The 16,429-nt window shown below is 42.6% G+C and overlaps 1 protein-coding gene across 1 annotated transcript; it reads right to left on the bottom strand.

Annotated features, from left to right (window-relative positions):
* LOC108789289 (small kinetochore-associated protein-like) lies at positions 1–4,871 on the bottom strand. The gene is made up of 5 exons (XM_018559261.1): positions 4,777–4,871; positions 3,614–3,728; positions 3,366–3,421; positions 2,226–2,300; positions 1–132 (listed from the first exon to the last, which is right to left on the bottom strand). Exons 2-5 carry the CDS (start codon positions 3,711–3,713, stop codon positions 1–3), a joined length of 363 nt encoding a protein of 120 aa, XP_018414763.1. The 5' UTR covers positions 3,714–3,728; positions 4,777–4,871.
* Between the last annotated feature and the right edge of the window lie 11,558 nt (positions 4,872–16,429).

The raw sequence follows: 16,429 nt of genomic DNA, 5'->3' as shown, positions 1-16,429 counted from the left end.
TCACAGGTCAAGCCACTTCTCAGTCTCCTCAAGGGATGATCGGAACTTCTCCATGTCAGCCTGGAAAGCCTTCTGCTCTTCTACAAACTGTTTTCTGCTCTCTGCAGCCTCCTTCCACTTTGAGTTGATAGACTGCCAAAATATTTCAGGTTAAGTATTCAAAAATTGAATCGTTTGTGGTTTAAAAAAAAAAAAGTCTCAGTGATAAAAGAAAAATGCAAATGTAAAAGGTTCTCAGGAAATGACCTCACCTTACAGCTACTGTCCTTGTGCTCATCAATAAATCCAGAGAAGCCAGCAAGACCAACAGATGACTCTATATGGCACATTTGCAACAGAGATGGGGGCACAATGTTGACAGAATCAAGTGGCTTTACACTCACTAGATTGCTGTATTACGATTCAGCAATTTGACCACATACATTGTTGTTTAATGTGCATTTATAGCAATGTTTTATGTTGTGGATAGCATAGGAAAGTTAGAATACAGTGACAAGAAAAAGTATGTGAACCCCTTAGAGAATTAACTGGTTGTCTGCAGTAATTTGCCATAAAATGTGGTCTGATAATTATCCAAGTCACAATAGACAAACACAGGGGGGGGGGATTTATTACAACTGGAGCAGATTTGCACTGCAGCCAATCAGCTTCTCTGTCTCATTTTCAAATCTTATCTGAGCTAACTAAATAGAGATGCTGATTGGTTTCCATGGGCAACTGCTCCAGATTCTGTTTGCTCCAGTTTTGATAAATTCCTCCTACTGTGCTTAAGCTGATAACACAAACCATTCTAATTTCTTGTGTCTTTATTGAACACACTGATTACACACAGTGCTGGAGGTGAACCCATGGAGTTAATAGCGCATTAAAACCTCCTTTGGCAGCAATGACTTCAAGTAAGCGCATTCAGTAGCTCTGGATCAGACCTGCACACCATTCAGGAGCAATTTTTGACCAGTCTGCTTTACAAAACTGCTTCAGCTCAGACACGTTTGTAGGATGTCTGGTGTGAACAGCTCTCCAGGTCATATAGCAGCTTCTCTTTGGGGGTCAAGGTCTGGGCTCGGACATGCCAAAAAGGTGAATTTCTTTTTCTGAAGCCAATCTGTGGTGGATTTACTTAGATGCTTAGGGTCATTGTCTTGCTGCATCACCCAACTTCTACTAAGCTTCAGCTGGCAGACAGCCACCCTGACATTCTGTAGGATATTTTGGTAAACTTGGGAATTCATTTTCCCCTCGATGATGGCAAGTGGTCCAGGCCTTGAGGCAGCAAAGCAAGCCCGAATCATGATGTTCACTTCACCATTAGGTTTGATGTTGGTAAGCTGCGCCCTTTTTGTGCCATACATAGTGATGAGTATACTTCGAGCCATTCAACTTTTGTTTCATCAGACCACAAATCATTTTCCCAGTAGCGTTGCGGTGTGCCAAGGTGTGCTCTGGCAAACCAGACTTATCCAGTGAAGCATTGTTAATGAAAGTGGTAGGAAATCCAAAAAGGTTACTGCTGCATCTGTTCCTGCAACAATAGTCTAATAGGGATTTCCCCTCACTTCCTGTTGTCCACAGGCAACATTTTAAAGGCCTTTACAGCTCATTAATTTAGAGTTACTAGTGAACGATGGCCCTACAAATATCGCTCTCTGGTGTGCACAGCAATATCTGTACAGTGCAATTTTGGTACACACGTTTTCATACACGTGTACCAGACATGTTTGTATGCGTGTCCATATAGGGGACCAGGGGCTGGATGGTGGTTAGTGTTTAAACATTTTTTTTGAGGAATTTCAAATTTTTGAATTACTTTAAGTAAAATGTTACTTAAGTTAATTGCCTTCACAAGGGAGCGGATAGCAATTGTAATAGTTCCATCAGCGGCAGCACAAGGGTTGTATGCAACTGGCGCCCCTCCCCCCAAAAAACTCATACGGCAACATCCTTCAGTTTATTAAAAAAAATAAAAAATATATAGACTATCCCATCCTACCAAGTTCATCTCTTAATTTTTGGGGTAAAGGTCTCTATGCTTCTATTTTTGTGGCATCCAGATGCAACATGAAAGAATCTTACCTACTAGAGCATCTGATCCAGGGAGATTCTCTCCATAATCTGATTACTGCATTGACCAACTCATAGGAAACATTGTGAGAAGCTAGCTACACATGGAATTTTGATGTTCATTCATATTTACGTGTGGGGGGTGAAAAAAAAAAACCACATACCTGGACAAGCCTTTTTTGTTCTTTGGTCTTAGAATTAAAAATCTTAAGTTCCGTTAAGAGGTGGTCTGTGGCAGTCTGAGAAAAAAAAAAAGTTAAATAGCATTTACTATTAATATAAATTAGGGCTGGTACTGATTAAAATGTTCGTGTTCGATTAATCGAATTTCTTAAATCGATTAGAACGCACATACAGATCCAACTACATTGCCCTATACACATACAGCACAGCAATGAAGTAATAAAATGAACTAGGATCACACTAATCCAGCACGTTATTAATCTCACATGCCCCACTCAATATGGCCGCCGCTTGAGTGGGGCAACTCAGAATAATAACGTGCTGGATTAGTGTGATCCTAGTTCATTTTATTACTTCATTACTGTGCTGTATGTGTATAGGCCAATGCCTTGGCTGGCGCAGAACAAGTTTCTTGGGCAAACCTCTTAGTTGTAACGAAACCGGAAGTCAGGCGGTCACAGAACTCGATAAGTTCAGTGTCGACAGATCACCGGCCCAAGTGGCTCCGTCGGTGATCTGTCCCGGTGCCAGCTACTAAGCCATTATGCTGCTCAGGTTTTACCTTTTCATCTGCTCCTTTGAGGTTATGTCCCCATGTTTGCACATGTGCTGTGCCTCACTGCACTTTATGGCAAGAACTCTGGGGGCCCATATTTTTTTTTTTTTTTTACAAAGTTCTGCGTTAAATGCCAAAATCTAAACAAATCACGTTTTAAAGGAGAAGTATTGGAAGAGTAAAATGTTCTCTTCTCAATACTTAAAGCCGGTGTGGGACACTGCAGCTGCCACCTGCTGGCTCTATAAAGAGAGCCGAGCAATCATCTAACCACAGATTGCTCAGCTCACGTTCTCCAGGCCTGATTGGAGGGACAGGCAGGGGAGGGTGAATCCTGGACAACAGTGTCAGGATCCTTCCCGGCTGCAGCGTGGCTCTGCAGTAGCCAGCTATATGCTGACTTTAGGTCACAGGAATATATTAGCAATTGTACTCCTGTGACTCAAAAAAGGTTTGGCTTTACTTCTCGTTTAATTGAAAGACTCAAAAATGTTTTGCCCGTTTAAATCTCAAGATGGTTAACATCAATTTCTTATGCTCAGCTTCAAGAGATGCCAGTTCTTACCTTGGTCTCTTCCCTGATCTTACATGCTTCTTCTGCGTCAGCTAGGATTTGTTCACCTAAGACTAATGGAAAAGAAAAATGCTTCACACTTATACCACTTATATTTTCAGTGACACAATACATTTGAGTATTTCAGCAGAGTGCTGGCTTTCTTTGTATTCTGCTGAGACAGACTTTCAGCTTGGATTTCTATCCTTCAGTTCACTCGCACCTATTTATACATTCCATCTTCTACAGCGATTGATTACCTGGGTCAATGTTTCGATGTTCCAAGATAATCATACTTTTCTCCAAACGCTGTTTTAATGTATTTATCTCATCTTGCATGGCCTCCTGTTTTTCAGACATCTCTTGATTTGAACTCTGTCCAAAAGCAAACAAATATGGTGAAAATAAAAAAATCAGAATACAAGACATGTATAACATTGCACTGTTATCCATACCAGCAACCTCTAAATTACTCAAAAAGGTGTCTATTACAACACTTCTTTACAGCAGCTCGCACAATCACCAAACATTGGAAGCAAAATATAATCACACCCTTTACTGTAGAATGGATGCAAATTAAAAGGGCAAGTTTATCTTTTCTACCATGTTTCTTATTATGCCCATATTCAGGGTGCAACAAGAAACATGGCAACATCGCCAGCGCCCTACCCCCACTTACCTGAATCGTTGGGTTCTTCTCCCTGCAGGCAGCTGCCATTTTTCAAATGTGGAGTGGTTGTGCATGGCTACACCCACACAGCTGCATCATCCATTCACAGATCCTTTGACAGAATCTGCCAATGGAGAAGCTTCATCAGCCATTGCAGACGAGTAACTGTGTGGAATACAAGTGAAGGGACATCAATGCACTTGTAGTCTGCTGAAACTTCCTCCCGTCCCAATTACTGAATATATGGTACCTTGGTATGGACAGGGATGGGAGGAAGAGTCTACAGCAGCCAGAGCATTACACCTGTGATCTACTGATCATGGTTGCAACGCTTTACTTGCTCCAATGCCAAAAAGAATAAACCAGTGGGATTGATTTCTTTTATTATCCAATCTAATTTCTGTATGAATTACATCCAGATTATTGGCTTGAATTGTTCTAAACGAGAATGGATACTGGAATTTTAACATATGGAAGGGATTCTATAGCAGAAATGAATACAGGGAATTAAGTTTATAGAAACATAATGGCAAAAGTATTGTAAAACTAAATACAGATGAGATTTTACTTGATATATAGATCAAGGTGGGAGCTTCAAAAAGAGGTTTTTAAATGATTTTAGATCCGAATATCTTTTTGGCATTTGATCTTTTTTCTTGGATATCAATAGGCATTTTGATGTGGGGAATATCCCTATTCAGGGGTATGCAGGATTTTTATCCAATTCTCTCTTAGAGATAGATTTACACCAACCTGAGAGCTGAGTAACTTGCTCTGTAAAGTGTTGGTTGCTGCCTCCAATAACTGATTCTGATCCCGTAGCTCAGATTCAATTTTATGCCGGTTTATTAGCCTGTATAAGAAAGACACGTTTCATGGATGACTACTTATTGTAGCTAAATCAAAACGGACATTACAAAAAAACGAAGAACAAATGGTGAAATGGTGAATATTAGGACAATAAATCTAAAGAAAACCTTATGGTGTGAATCAGTGTCATGAACAAGTGCAGAATCCGCTAAACTGAACACAGATTTATGTGGTAAACCCTCCGACACGGGTTGTAATGTCCACATGCATAAGCTTCAGCTCCAACTCTGCCCTGCCACATTAACTAGGTAAGCATCGATATATTGGCTAAAAATGGCACTTTGGCAAAATGGGGGCGGAGACAGCCATTGCCGTCACAGGAGGCTGAGCTCTCCCCCACCCGACAAGCTGGGGAGCGGAGCCAGCTGTCATAGGAGGCTGAGCTCTCCTCCCGCACCACCTCCTGTGACAGCTAGTGTCAGTGATCATGAGTGTTTGTAAATAATTGAGGACACTGTATGTTTACTGTATCCTCAATTATGAATGAATGGGAAGTGATCTACATCACCTCCTGTTCATTCATGATTGTAGATATAGTAGACACCCGGTACACAAGTAATGAATTAGAAGGAGCACTCAGTGTAGAGGATTCCTGTTCATTTATAACAGGTGCTGCAGAAAGATTGAGGACTGTGTTCTCAAATCTTTTTCTATTTTAAAAAAGGGAAATATCAGGGGTCTGTTTTGACCCCCAATATTTCCCCAAAGCCCCTAAAAAGTAAAAAAAAATAATCGAAAAAATAAGTTTATTAAAAAAAAATAAAAGGTACACAAAAATGAAAATTTCGAAACAGAAAACAAAAATGTTTTTATTCTAACTTTTTTTCAAAATTATTAACAACTATTGCATAGATCAACAATGCCACTTAAGCCAATAGCATTGAGCTTAATATTTTGATGGTTAGGAGTAGGGATGTACCGATGCCAGTATTTTGGTACGAGTACCGATAATTTTTTCGGTGCTCGCCGATACCAATTACCGGAAGTCCCATTCAGGAAGCCAGATGGCGTGTAATGACAGGCCACCTGATTAATAAGAAAGCCGGCCAATCATGGAAGCTGGGCTCCGTGTAATGACGCTGCGCCCTGCTTCCCGATTGGCCGGCTCCATGAGATGACGAGGGAGCATGAAGCCGGCCAATCAGAATGCCGGGCGCTGCGTCATTACACGCTACCCGGCTTCCTGATGGCCGGGAAGTTGGCTCCATGCTCTCTCATCACACGTGACGAGCATGGAGCCGCTTCACGGCCAATCAGGAAATCGGGCAGCGTGTAATGACGCGCTGCCCGTCTTCCTGATACAGGAAGTATCGTGCTAGGCATCGGAGCATTTGGGCGAGTACGAATACTCGGTATTGGCGCATCCCTAGTTAGGAGTGTGGCAGCGCTTTCAGTTAAAGCAGAAGTCAAGTGCCTGTATGGATAATGTGCACAGCATTGGGGGAACTACTCAAGCACACAGAAACGATGTATTGGCTAATGAAGTTTTCACGGAATAAACAGGCCCATAGCAATAATGTAACGCTGCTTCTATAAAAAAGGTGTGAGAACTGGTTAAACACTTAAAACCTATGTATTATACTACACGTCCGAGTCACCAGGCCCTTAAAAAGGGGAGGACCTTTAGCACTAATATTGTGCAAGGCAGGGAGACTGTCACACGTTCTACCAATACCAGGAACTTCACGGCTAAATTGGGGTATAACATGCCATGCTTATGGTGCCTACTGTAAGGTGAAATGGTTAAGCTGGCCATACATTGCGCTATTCTTCAACCTGCAGGCTGACCAAATAAAATATAACAGATTCATCCGTCCATGCTAACAAGTGTGGAAGGACAACTCCCTTCTTGTTTCTATTTCTTTTGCGGCCAGCAGCCACTGTCAGAATACCCGAACAGCGATTGCCAGCAAACACCGTTGGGGCGAAAATTTTCCAACCGGCTCCTTCGATCAGCTGATCATCAAAATCCGGCAGAAATTTACATAGTGTACGGACACCTTTAAATTTGCCTTCCATGAATGAAGTACAGATTAATAATATGATCCCTAAAATACACACAATTATACTCACCCCCGTGGAAGAGGAGCAGTTTTCTTAGAAGGAACTGTTTTTTTTCTGTAGACAAAAAAAAAATATAAAAACTGGTTCACCGTAAGTTGGCTTTAGAAAGTAAGCAGGCTACACATTTCTCTTAGAACAGTATTTTTATTTTATAGTGTAGAACACTACAAGTCCCCCAATAACCCAGATATTTGTGGTTTAAAAAAAAACAAACTATTTTTTTAATAGCACTAATCTGTCTGTACTAGCTTGTAGTTCCGCCATCAGCATTCCGATAGGGAATGAAAGGGGCAGCACTGTTTGTACATCTCAAGTTCTGTAGATGGATGCAGCAAAAAAAAGTTAAACTTTCTGGTAAATGTATACACAATGGGGGGAATTTATCAAAACTGGAGCAGACAAAATCTGGTTGCAGTTGCCCATAGTAAACAATCAGCTTCTTTCTTCAGTTAAGATTTGAAAATAAAAGATAGAAGCTGATTGGTTGTCATGCAGAGCTGCTCCAGATTCTGTCTGCTCCAGTTTTGATAAATTCCCTTCATTATGTTTGGAGAAAAGAAAATTACTGAATGGCAACACCAACATTTCGTTTTAGCTGTGAAGCATTGCAGAAGTACACTAAAGGGAGGTTGCTTTGCGGCCTCAGTGCCTAGATGACTTGGGTTCAGATGTGAACACATTTCATTTTGTATCTGGGAATTCTTTGAACTTGATGGACATATGTCTTTATTCAACCTCAAATACTATGCAACGGTCTGTGTGTGACATGAAACTCCAAAGAAGCTATTAAACTATACGTGAACCCTAAAATCTACTTTTCCGGATTCTATCCATCATTCCTCACTGTACACAGTTTAAAGGTGACATTAAAATATAAATGTTTTCCCCTCCGCCAATGTTAGTGTAAGCACTTACCTTAAATTATGTCTCTTAATCCGAGCTTCTTTCCTGGCGCTGCTGCGGGTCTCCAATCCAGCGCAGACTCCTGTGCTTGTTGGCACTTCCGGTCCCACGGTGTCTGCATGCGGGTGCACGCTGTCCATATACTTGCCTTGTGTCTCATCTCCTGGCTGAATATCTAAACTACGCCCGCCCCAAGAGCCTTTGCGGCCGCCGGAGATTTTTCAGATTTGCGGACGGGAGCGCGCGGCGAAGACACAGATAAGTATTAACCTCTTTTATATTTTAAAAAAAGTTTTTGCATATATCTACTGCTTACTAGCAGTAGATATATGCCAAAAAAACGGAGGGTTTAATAACCCTTTAGGTAAATCTTTTTTGCGAATTGGTTTCACAAAAAAGTTTTAGGGATGCACCGATAGTAGTATCGGTGTCGAGTACTCGTACTCGCCTAAATGCTCCGATGCCTAGCCAGATACTTCCTGTATGAGGAAGCCGGGCAGCGTGTAATGACGCGGCGCCCAGCTTCCCAATTGGCCAGAAAGCCGGCTCTATGCTTACTAGTCACATAGTGACAAGCATGGGTACATCTTCCCGGCTAATCAGGAAGCCAGGTGGCGAGTTATTACACGCCGCCTGGCTTCCTGAAATGGGACTTCCAGTATCGGTATTTGGTATCGGCGAGTAACGGAAAAAATTATCGGCACTCATACTCTATACACCGGTACATCCCTAGTTTTTGTCTGTCTTTGTTACCCCCACCAGTAATAGCACTTCCTGTTGCAGGTTGACAGCGCTATTCCCACCAGCTGCTCAACTCCTGCTTGAGGAAACACAGGAAATAACAGTTTGCATTTCCAAGTCCACCCTGAAACTATGATATTGTGTGAGGGCGTGTACTCTAAATGTTACTTGAATCTGACACAAGGCATTCCACAAATATGTGGACAGAATATTTGTTTTCCTTTATTCAGAAGAAGGCCAAATAAACCTCCTAGAAAATGAAAGAATCCATACATGAGGTCTAACTTGTTACTAGATATGCAAGCTCACGTCTTCCCCTAATCAATGGCCTTGAACTGTTTAAACCTTTTGTTTAGCAATTATATAAATGTGCAAACATTGCGTGCGTTTATTATGACATGGAAGACCATATAAGAAATACGACAATACAGATCGTAAACCCTTAAACATACTAATGTATAAAACAGTATTCATATTGAATGCTTACACAATGCTGCCACCTTTCGGCATTGTGAAATCAGGAACTGTAGAAGAAAATGCAATATTGGGGTTCTTGCTGTAAAGCGGAAGACCTGGTTTCTGAGGACAGGGTTTCTTGGCAGTTGGTAAAACAAGGTCTATGGAAAAAAAATATATAAAATAAATAAGTAATAAGTCACTGTACTAAAGAAATATTATCAACATGTAACTTTTCAAAACAAATGCAAGAACATAGGCAGTACATATGCAAGGGAAGTGGGTGAGAGGTCAGAAAAGGAAAAAAATATGCCATCCGGTGCTAAGACAATGGGTCACCAAAAAGGATTGGGATTCACACAGGAGTTGTGTATAAGGCTATTTAGCATGCCTCTGAAGCACCTACACCAGGGGTCCGGAGCCGCATGTGGCTCTTTCATCCCTCTGCTGCGGCTCTCTGTCCAGGGGCGGAACTACCGCCGGGGCCTCGGGCCTGAGGCTGTGGGGGTGCCCAGTGAGGTCCAGTCCTGGGCACTTCTATCCGACTTTGTGAGTGGGGTGGAATGTGAGATTGCACTCAGAGTCGGATAGAAGTGACATTTCAGGACCAATCAGCTGTTCCAGGGCAGATCAGTTCTCCTGCACTTACGATTTGCGCTGCCGATCTGCCCTGGAACAGCTGAGAAAGCGTTGGAATGCTTGACCTATTGGCAGTCACATATTTCACCCCTAAAAAAACTGGGCAGAATTACATTGTGATGTGTGACCAGGTCACACATTGTAATGTAGTCACAAACTTTGATAGAACACCGTCATCAGGGGGGTACAGCCGATACCAACGTGAGGGGTCTGGGCAGCCTGGGGGGCCTCTTACATGAGTATCAGCTGTACCATGGGCGGCATGGCAGAGGTGACGGGGAGGGGGTGGAGGAGGCCAGGCCCCGGCAGGTAAGAGGAGTTGGGAGGAGGTACAGGGTAAGGGACCCCGGCGACCAGCCCACCATAGAGAGTTTCAGATGGGCTGTGCAGGATCCATGGTCTGCTCTGCAGGGTCACTATCAGGTGGGCTCTGCGGGGTCTCAGGTAAGCCCAGAGTCCAGTGCATTACTAAGCCCAGAGTCCAGTACATTACTAAGCCCAGACATACTTAAATACATGTGTATTCTTAGAATGTACAGCGCTAGCCCTCCTTAAGACAGAGATGTAAGAAATCAAACGTTTAAGATCAGGGTTTGAGGTAGGCAATTGAAACTAAAAAATCAAATCAAACATTCAGTGCAGGGGTGTATCGCAAAAGCTCAATAATTTAGATTAAATCTATGTGAATGGTTGTCTATAACAAGTGATCAAAAGATGTATGAAATGTATCTAATAAATGTTTAAAAACTGTGATAAACTGTGAGTGATTGTATCAGGTGTGAAATATTATATTAAATGGTGAATAAACAATGTGTAACCATTTAAATAAACTGAAACAAAATGAAATAAACTTCTATCAATGTATCCTTGAATAGTCCAAATCTTTTGTAGTTTTTCAAGTCTTTAAAAGTCCATAAATGTAAAGACACTTCCACAACGAAAATTCAGTGCAATAATGTGTTCAACGAAAATCCAAACTTCCACAGTGAAAAATCAGTACAATAATGTGTCCAACACAAATCCAAAAAAACAGAAGAAAAAATGAAGAAAAAAAGTGGAGAAGATCCCCTCAAGGGAATACACTCACCAGATCAGAAGATGTTAAACATGTTTGTTTCATCAAGATGAGCCCTATGGTTCTCTGACACACAGTCACAGCATTTTAAGTTTAAAGGCCCTTTACACTGTGAAGCTGGAAAGCGTTTGGCGAGTCTGGTTTTCATAGATGCCTAACCCTCGCTCCCCATTTTTGCCATTAAATCATATAAAACATTTTTAAAAATCCTTAAAGTGACTGGTGCCCAAATTCTTTTATTTTTGCTTTCACACGCCACCTACTGGCTAAGGACTCATCCCTGAGGTGAAATGTCAGCTCCTCCAGCCCTTTTAGTTGGGGGGACGCTGCATGAGAAACTAAAGGCAACAATTGTATCCTCGAATATACTTTGCTAATGTATTTTCCATTCTGTTCCCGGATCTGTTACTTTTATATAGGGTGGATTTGATTTAAATCAACTCGATTGAAATCATAATTTTTAAAGAGCAACTGTCATCTGTCCCGCAGTGGCTCCTCCTCTGACCCGCTGTTGACACAGCGACAGTCCCATTCACTTTAATGGGACGGCTGGTGATGCGGCAGTGACACAAGGTGAGGGATGTGGCGGGCAGCAGGTGAGTGGATTTGCAAAACAATGAGAAAGGAATATTCCTGAACTTTGTTTTATGATTTCTCATGCTCACTTACTGTGAAATTGTGTGAATGCATCAATGCAGTTTATGTCATCAGCTTGCAGAGCTTGGGTTCATTGAATGAGTTTACCAAAAATTTAAATATTGCAGAATATACTGCCTCATGCTACATAGCTAAGCTCCATTTCATGCTGAATAAATTAAATTATGAATGGATCTTAAATAGAAAACTATCTTTAGATAGATTTTTACGCCAAAAGCATCTTATTAAAATAAATTTAATTTTAAAAAAAACGACTGAAAAAAAATCATCGATTTTTATCCACCCTGCTTTTATATTCAGTTAATAATTATGAACATCCCAAAGGATGGTCCATTATAATCATTTTATAAATATGCATTCAGCTCTCAGATTTCCATCCTAGCTGTCTTTCCTGATGTTTGTGTCCATCTGGTCAGACTGTAGGACATCTGTGCCTTTGTGATGTTGTTTATGCAAGTGGTAAAACTGAATCTGCTTTGCCGCTTTGACATTTTCACCAATACATATTTTGACATTGATGTCAGAGAACACCTCCACCCAGGGAGCTTGGGGAGGGAACAGCAGAGGCACCATCAATAGCCAAGGCGTCTGAAGAATTATGTGAAGCCTTCACTGCAGTAATACCTGTATTGTTGAGGTGGAAGGCTATATACATATACTGAGTGGCCAGATTATTATGACCACCCCATCAGTACTTCGTTGGGCCACGAGATAACTTAATTGGGCCGCCTCGTGACTCCACGAGATGTTGAAAGGTGATGCGAGGAATCTGACACTGCACTGTTGCCCTTCTGTTGTCTTGTACCAGTCTTGCCACTCTCCGTTCTGCCCTAACATTGACTAGTCGCTGACGGCCACAATTCGCACGTTCAGACCCAGATTTTCGGCTGACAGTGCAGTCTGTAAACACTTTAACAACAGCTGCTCTTGAACATTTAACGAATTCTGCTGTTTTGCTGATACTCGCTCCATGGCTCCGAGCGCCAACAATCACCACGTGTTCAAAGGCTGTTAAATCGCGTTGTTTCCCCATATCTTTAGAAACAAATGACTTCTACCGTCGTGGTAAACTACCTGCTTCCCTATTTTTAATGGTCTGGCCCTCTAGCAACTTCAGCGCAAAATTATTGCTAATTTGCCTACAAACATGAGGTGGTCATAAACTGGCCACTCAGTGTATATAGCACCAAAGGGAAAGGATTTACCTGATGACTTCTGTGTCTGAGATCTAAAAACAGGTAGCTTGGACTTCTCCATTCCTCGATGCTGGACCTTTCCTAAATACAAAGAAATATCTGTCATCATAGAAATAAGACTATTTACTAAACTTTACACTTTCATAGTTCTACAAGTATCCCACTCTCCAAGTAATATTTTACCTAAAGCCAAGGAGGACAAAAAAAAAAAAAAGCAGCTTTTTAGCCAGAAAGGTAATGTACCCCTCATACATATTCACTAACTGTCCCAGATTTGAACTCCAGCCAAAGCCTTCCCTAGTTTGGGGTAAAGTCAGCAATAGGGATAGATTTACTTTCACGTTCTCTCCTGGTGACTGCTGTCCATCCATCTCCAGGATGAAAGTGTAAAAGAAATCTTAGAGAACTATGAGGTGAGTGATTTTCACTCATCCTCATAGTTCGAGCCGACCTGTGACAATGAAACTGTCACACGTCGGCTCAATGGATCGGGAAGTGCGCAAACGCATACCGTCGCTCACTCACTTCTCGATCATATCCCTGCAGAGAGCCATGACTGTCACTCACAGCTCCCTGCAGGGATTCCCCCCCTGCAGCGCTGACTGGTGGAATGGACGGGGCGGGTACAGCTGGCTCTGCCTCTAGATAGGCAGAGCCAGCTGTCAATCACACAGCTGGGTGGATCGACAGTAATGTCGGTATCTCTCCCGGCTGTGGCGGTCTCAGTATACCGTGAGCTGTAGCTCGCAGTATACTGAGCTTTGGGTGACGGGAGGACGCTAGTTTATGTCCTCCCGTGGCCCCTAACGTGGAAAACTATGGGGGAAAACACTTACCCCATAGTTCTTTAAACATTAATGCGGTCACTGGAAAATATATCCACCTTTATCAGCAATAACTTCAAGTCATTGTTTTCTGTATGACTATCAGCCTCTCACATCACTGGAGGAATTTTCACCCACTCTTTATTACAACTTAAATCAATGAGGTTTGCAGACATTTGGTTATGCATGGCTCTCTTAAGGTTTTTAATATTTCCCCATACCATAGAATTCAAAGAGGGTGTACTTTCTTTTTTACACCACTGTAAAGTTGTTTATACTTACCAGGTAACTTCTCTCATGTTTAACCCCTTCCCGACCAACGACAGAATTATTTAGTCACCATCTTTCAGTTCAGTATGATCAAAAATACTGCAAGCACTACTTTTGCAGATCGCACTGGACCGGAGCGCAGACACTGATGTGCCTGCGTTCCGGGTGCGGGCAATCACACTGCGGGCGGGCCTGCGGTGCCATTTACTTCAATGCACCACCATGCCCCCTCCCGCCCCTGAACGCAGGGAGCCAGCCAGCTTGCGTTCCAGAGGCCAAACGCTCTGGAAAGCAGACTTTGTGGCGTAAACATGCCGTCACGTGATGAAAAGGAAGTCACATGTTAATCTACATCCAAAATGACCAGGTATAGCTCCTGGTAGCTGGAGTAGAGGAGTACATGGGGATACCACTGACATGAACCCATCGCTCTGCCCGGCATGGAAAGCAGTAATCCTCCAGACAGTCAGGGCCCATTCACACAATGTCTTCCTGTCCTGGCTGGTGTTCGCTGTGTACAAGTATTGTCATATTTCTGCACATCACACTTTAAAAAAAAAAACTTTATTGAAGTGTCACAAGATGACAGTTCATTGATGTTAATTCACCACAGCTGGCTGAGATGCGGATACGCTCAGCGACTTCAGGCGAGCTCCAGTGCGCTTTACACAACGCACAGAAATCCTTCCAAGTCACCGTTGCAGTGTGAACAGGACAATAAGCCTGCATTCACACCTGTTCTGTGAACGCACACAAAACCACACATTAACAGACATGCTGCAAAATGTGAAGCGCTTGCGTTGCCATTCATTTCTAACAGCACCCCAACCACAGCCAGGAAGACACAGTTTTGCTCCATGTCTGCATGCATTCAAATGCGCAGACAGAAGCAAAAATTGCGATTCGTGGCGGAAAATCTCTACGTGAACTTTTTTGTGCTGTTTGTCACATGTTCAGGCCGCATTGAACTCACTGGGGAGATGCAGTAAACAAACAGAACACGCAGGTGTGAATGCAGGGATAGAAAACATTGGTGTTCTGCGTGTCCTGAAGGTGATCTGTACAATTCTTGTGGAGAAAAAGCCGGTCACAGTACGCAGTGTGAATGAGCCCTTACAGTAATCAGAGACAGCTACATAACTACACTGCTGTACATGCTTCAGTGGGATGATGGAAGTCATACCCGCTCCACCCAGCCCCGCTGAACATATACCGTATAACAAATATATTATACACAGCAATAACTGTATACGTTTTCTGTCCAAATACAATACCACTCGATAAAAACTCACCACACTAGCTGACACTTCCCTCACTGCGCGGCTGTTTTCAAATGTGGATGGCGTCACATAGCGTCACTTCCATATATAGTCCGCCATTTTCTTGTCGCTTTATCTGCTCCATACAGCGGCGTCAGGGCTCCGAAACAATGGCGGAGCGAAGGATAGATAATATGGGCGGTGTCATGTACGTAAACATGCAGAGTGGGCGGGGTTAGAGCGCACTGAGGAAGACCCACATGGAGCAGACGTTGTTAGTGTTTACATACAGCCAATGTTGTGTAATGTTTATTGAATGCATAGTCCCGCCTTCTGTCAACCTGTCTTAGCAGAGCTGTACTCCGGATTTTTGCTCTACATGTGAATGGGCTGCGGTATTTACATAGGAATAAGTTACCGCTCATCAATATGTAAATATATAGGTTCATTGATATGCAAATCCCGCCCCCGGAAGTCCTACAGATCTAGCTCCTGCACAGGCACACCCTGACCTGAACTGGTTCCTGCATGTCATGTTAGGGTGCATTCACACCAAAATCAGAAGGAAATCGCAAGTCAATAGAGCGTCTGTTGACTTGCAATTGGACCTTCCAATTTTCTTCTGATCTGTTGCATTGCGATTCATTTTTCAAATGAATGGGCTGCCCTAACATAGTGCGAAGTAACGCACGCTTTGTGTTAACGCATCGCCAAAGCTGTGAACCCATTTTTCAGGTTTGTCTATGGACAGGTGCTCTTTTCCCGGAAAGGAGGAGTGGGTGCTGGAAATAAACGCTGAAAAGGAAGCCATGCCCCTCCATTCCAGTACCAATTGACCTTTAACCCATGGAACAATAGGCTGTCCCATCCCATCACTTTTTGTCTCAATGGCTGTGGTCACCAGGACGTATAGAGAGGGCGAACTCCTTCCCAAATGTATCCAAATCCTTAAAAGAATCCTTCCCAGTATGTATTTTATGCTTTTTTTTTATTACTTTACTTACCTTTTCCAGAAGTCACGTGATGCACAAGGTCCTCTTCTCCTGCAGTCCTTAATAATGCAGAGAGCAATGTGATGTCATCAGCACTGCTATCTACATGATTACACTGTTGAGTGCCATGGTGACGCCGCCATCAGGGGTGGGTCAATGACACCCTGCACTTACAAAATGTCTTCAGTCTTTTGGTTGAATGTCGCTCAAGCCAGATGACTGAGGACATCTTGTGGTGAAGAAGAGGTACTGCGAGGCACAATGCCAAAGAGGAAAGTGAATATTGCAGTCAGCTGCTTTTTTTTTTCCACAAGTACCAGGGGACCCTTTTTTATAAAAAAAAAAAATGGCCTAGACTTGGCCTTTGAGGTGTTTATCTAGATTTTTATTTTGGCTACAGTAGGGAATTGGGGAATTTGGTCAAATGAAGCAGCAAATATTGTGAAGCTGCCACTTTATA

This window comes from Nanorana parkeri, unplaced genomic scaffold (assembly GCF_000935625.1).
Source record: "Nanorana parkeri isolate BGI_ZX_2015 unplaced genomic scaffold, ASM93562v1 scaffold386, whole genome shotgun sequence".
NCBI lineage: Eukaryota > Metazoa > Chordata > Amphibia > Anura > Dicroglossidae > Nanorana > Nanorana parkeri.
Note: the sequence above shows the minus strand (reverse complement) of the source record. Positions and strands in the feature narration are given on the sequence as shown.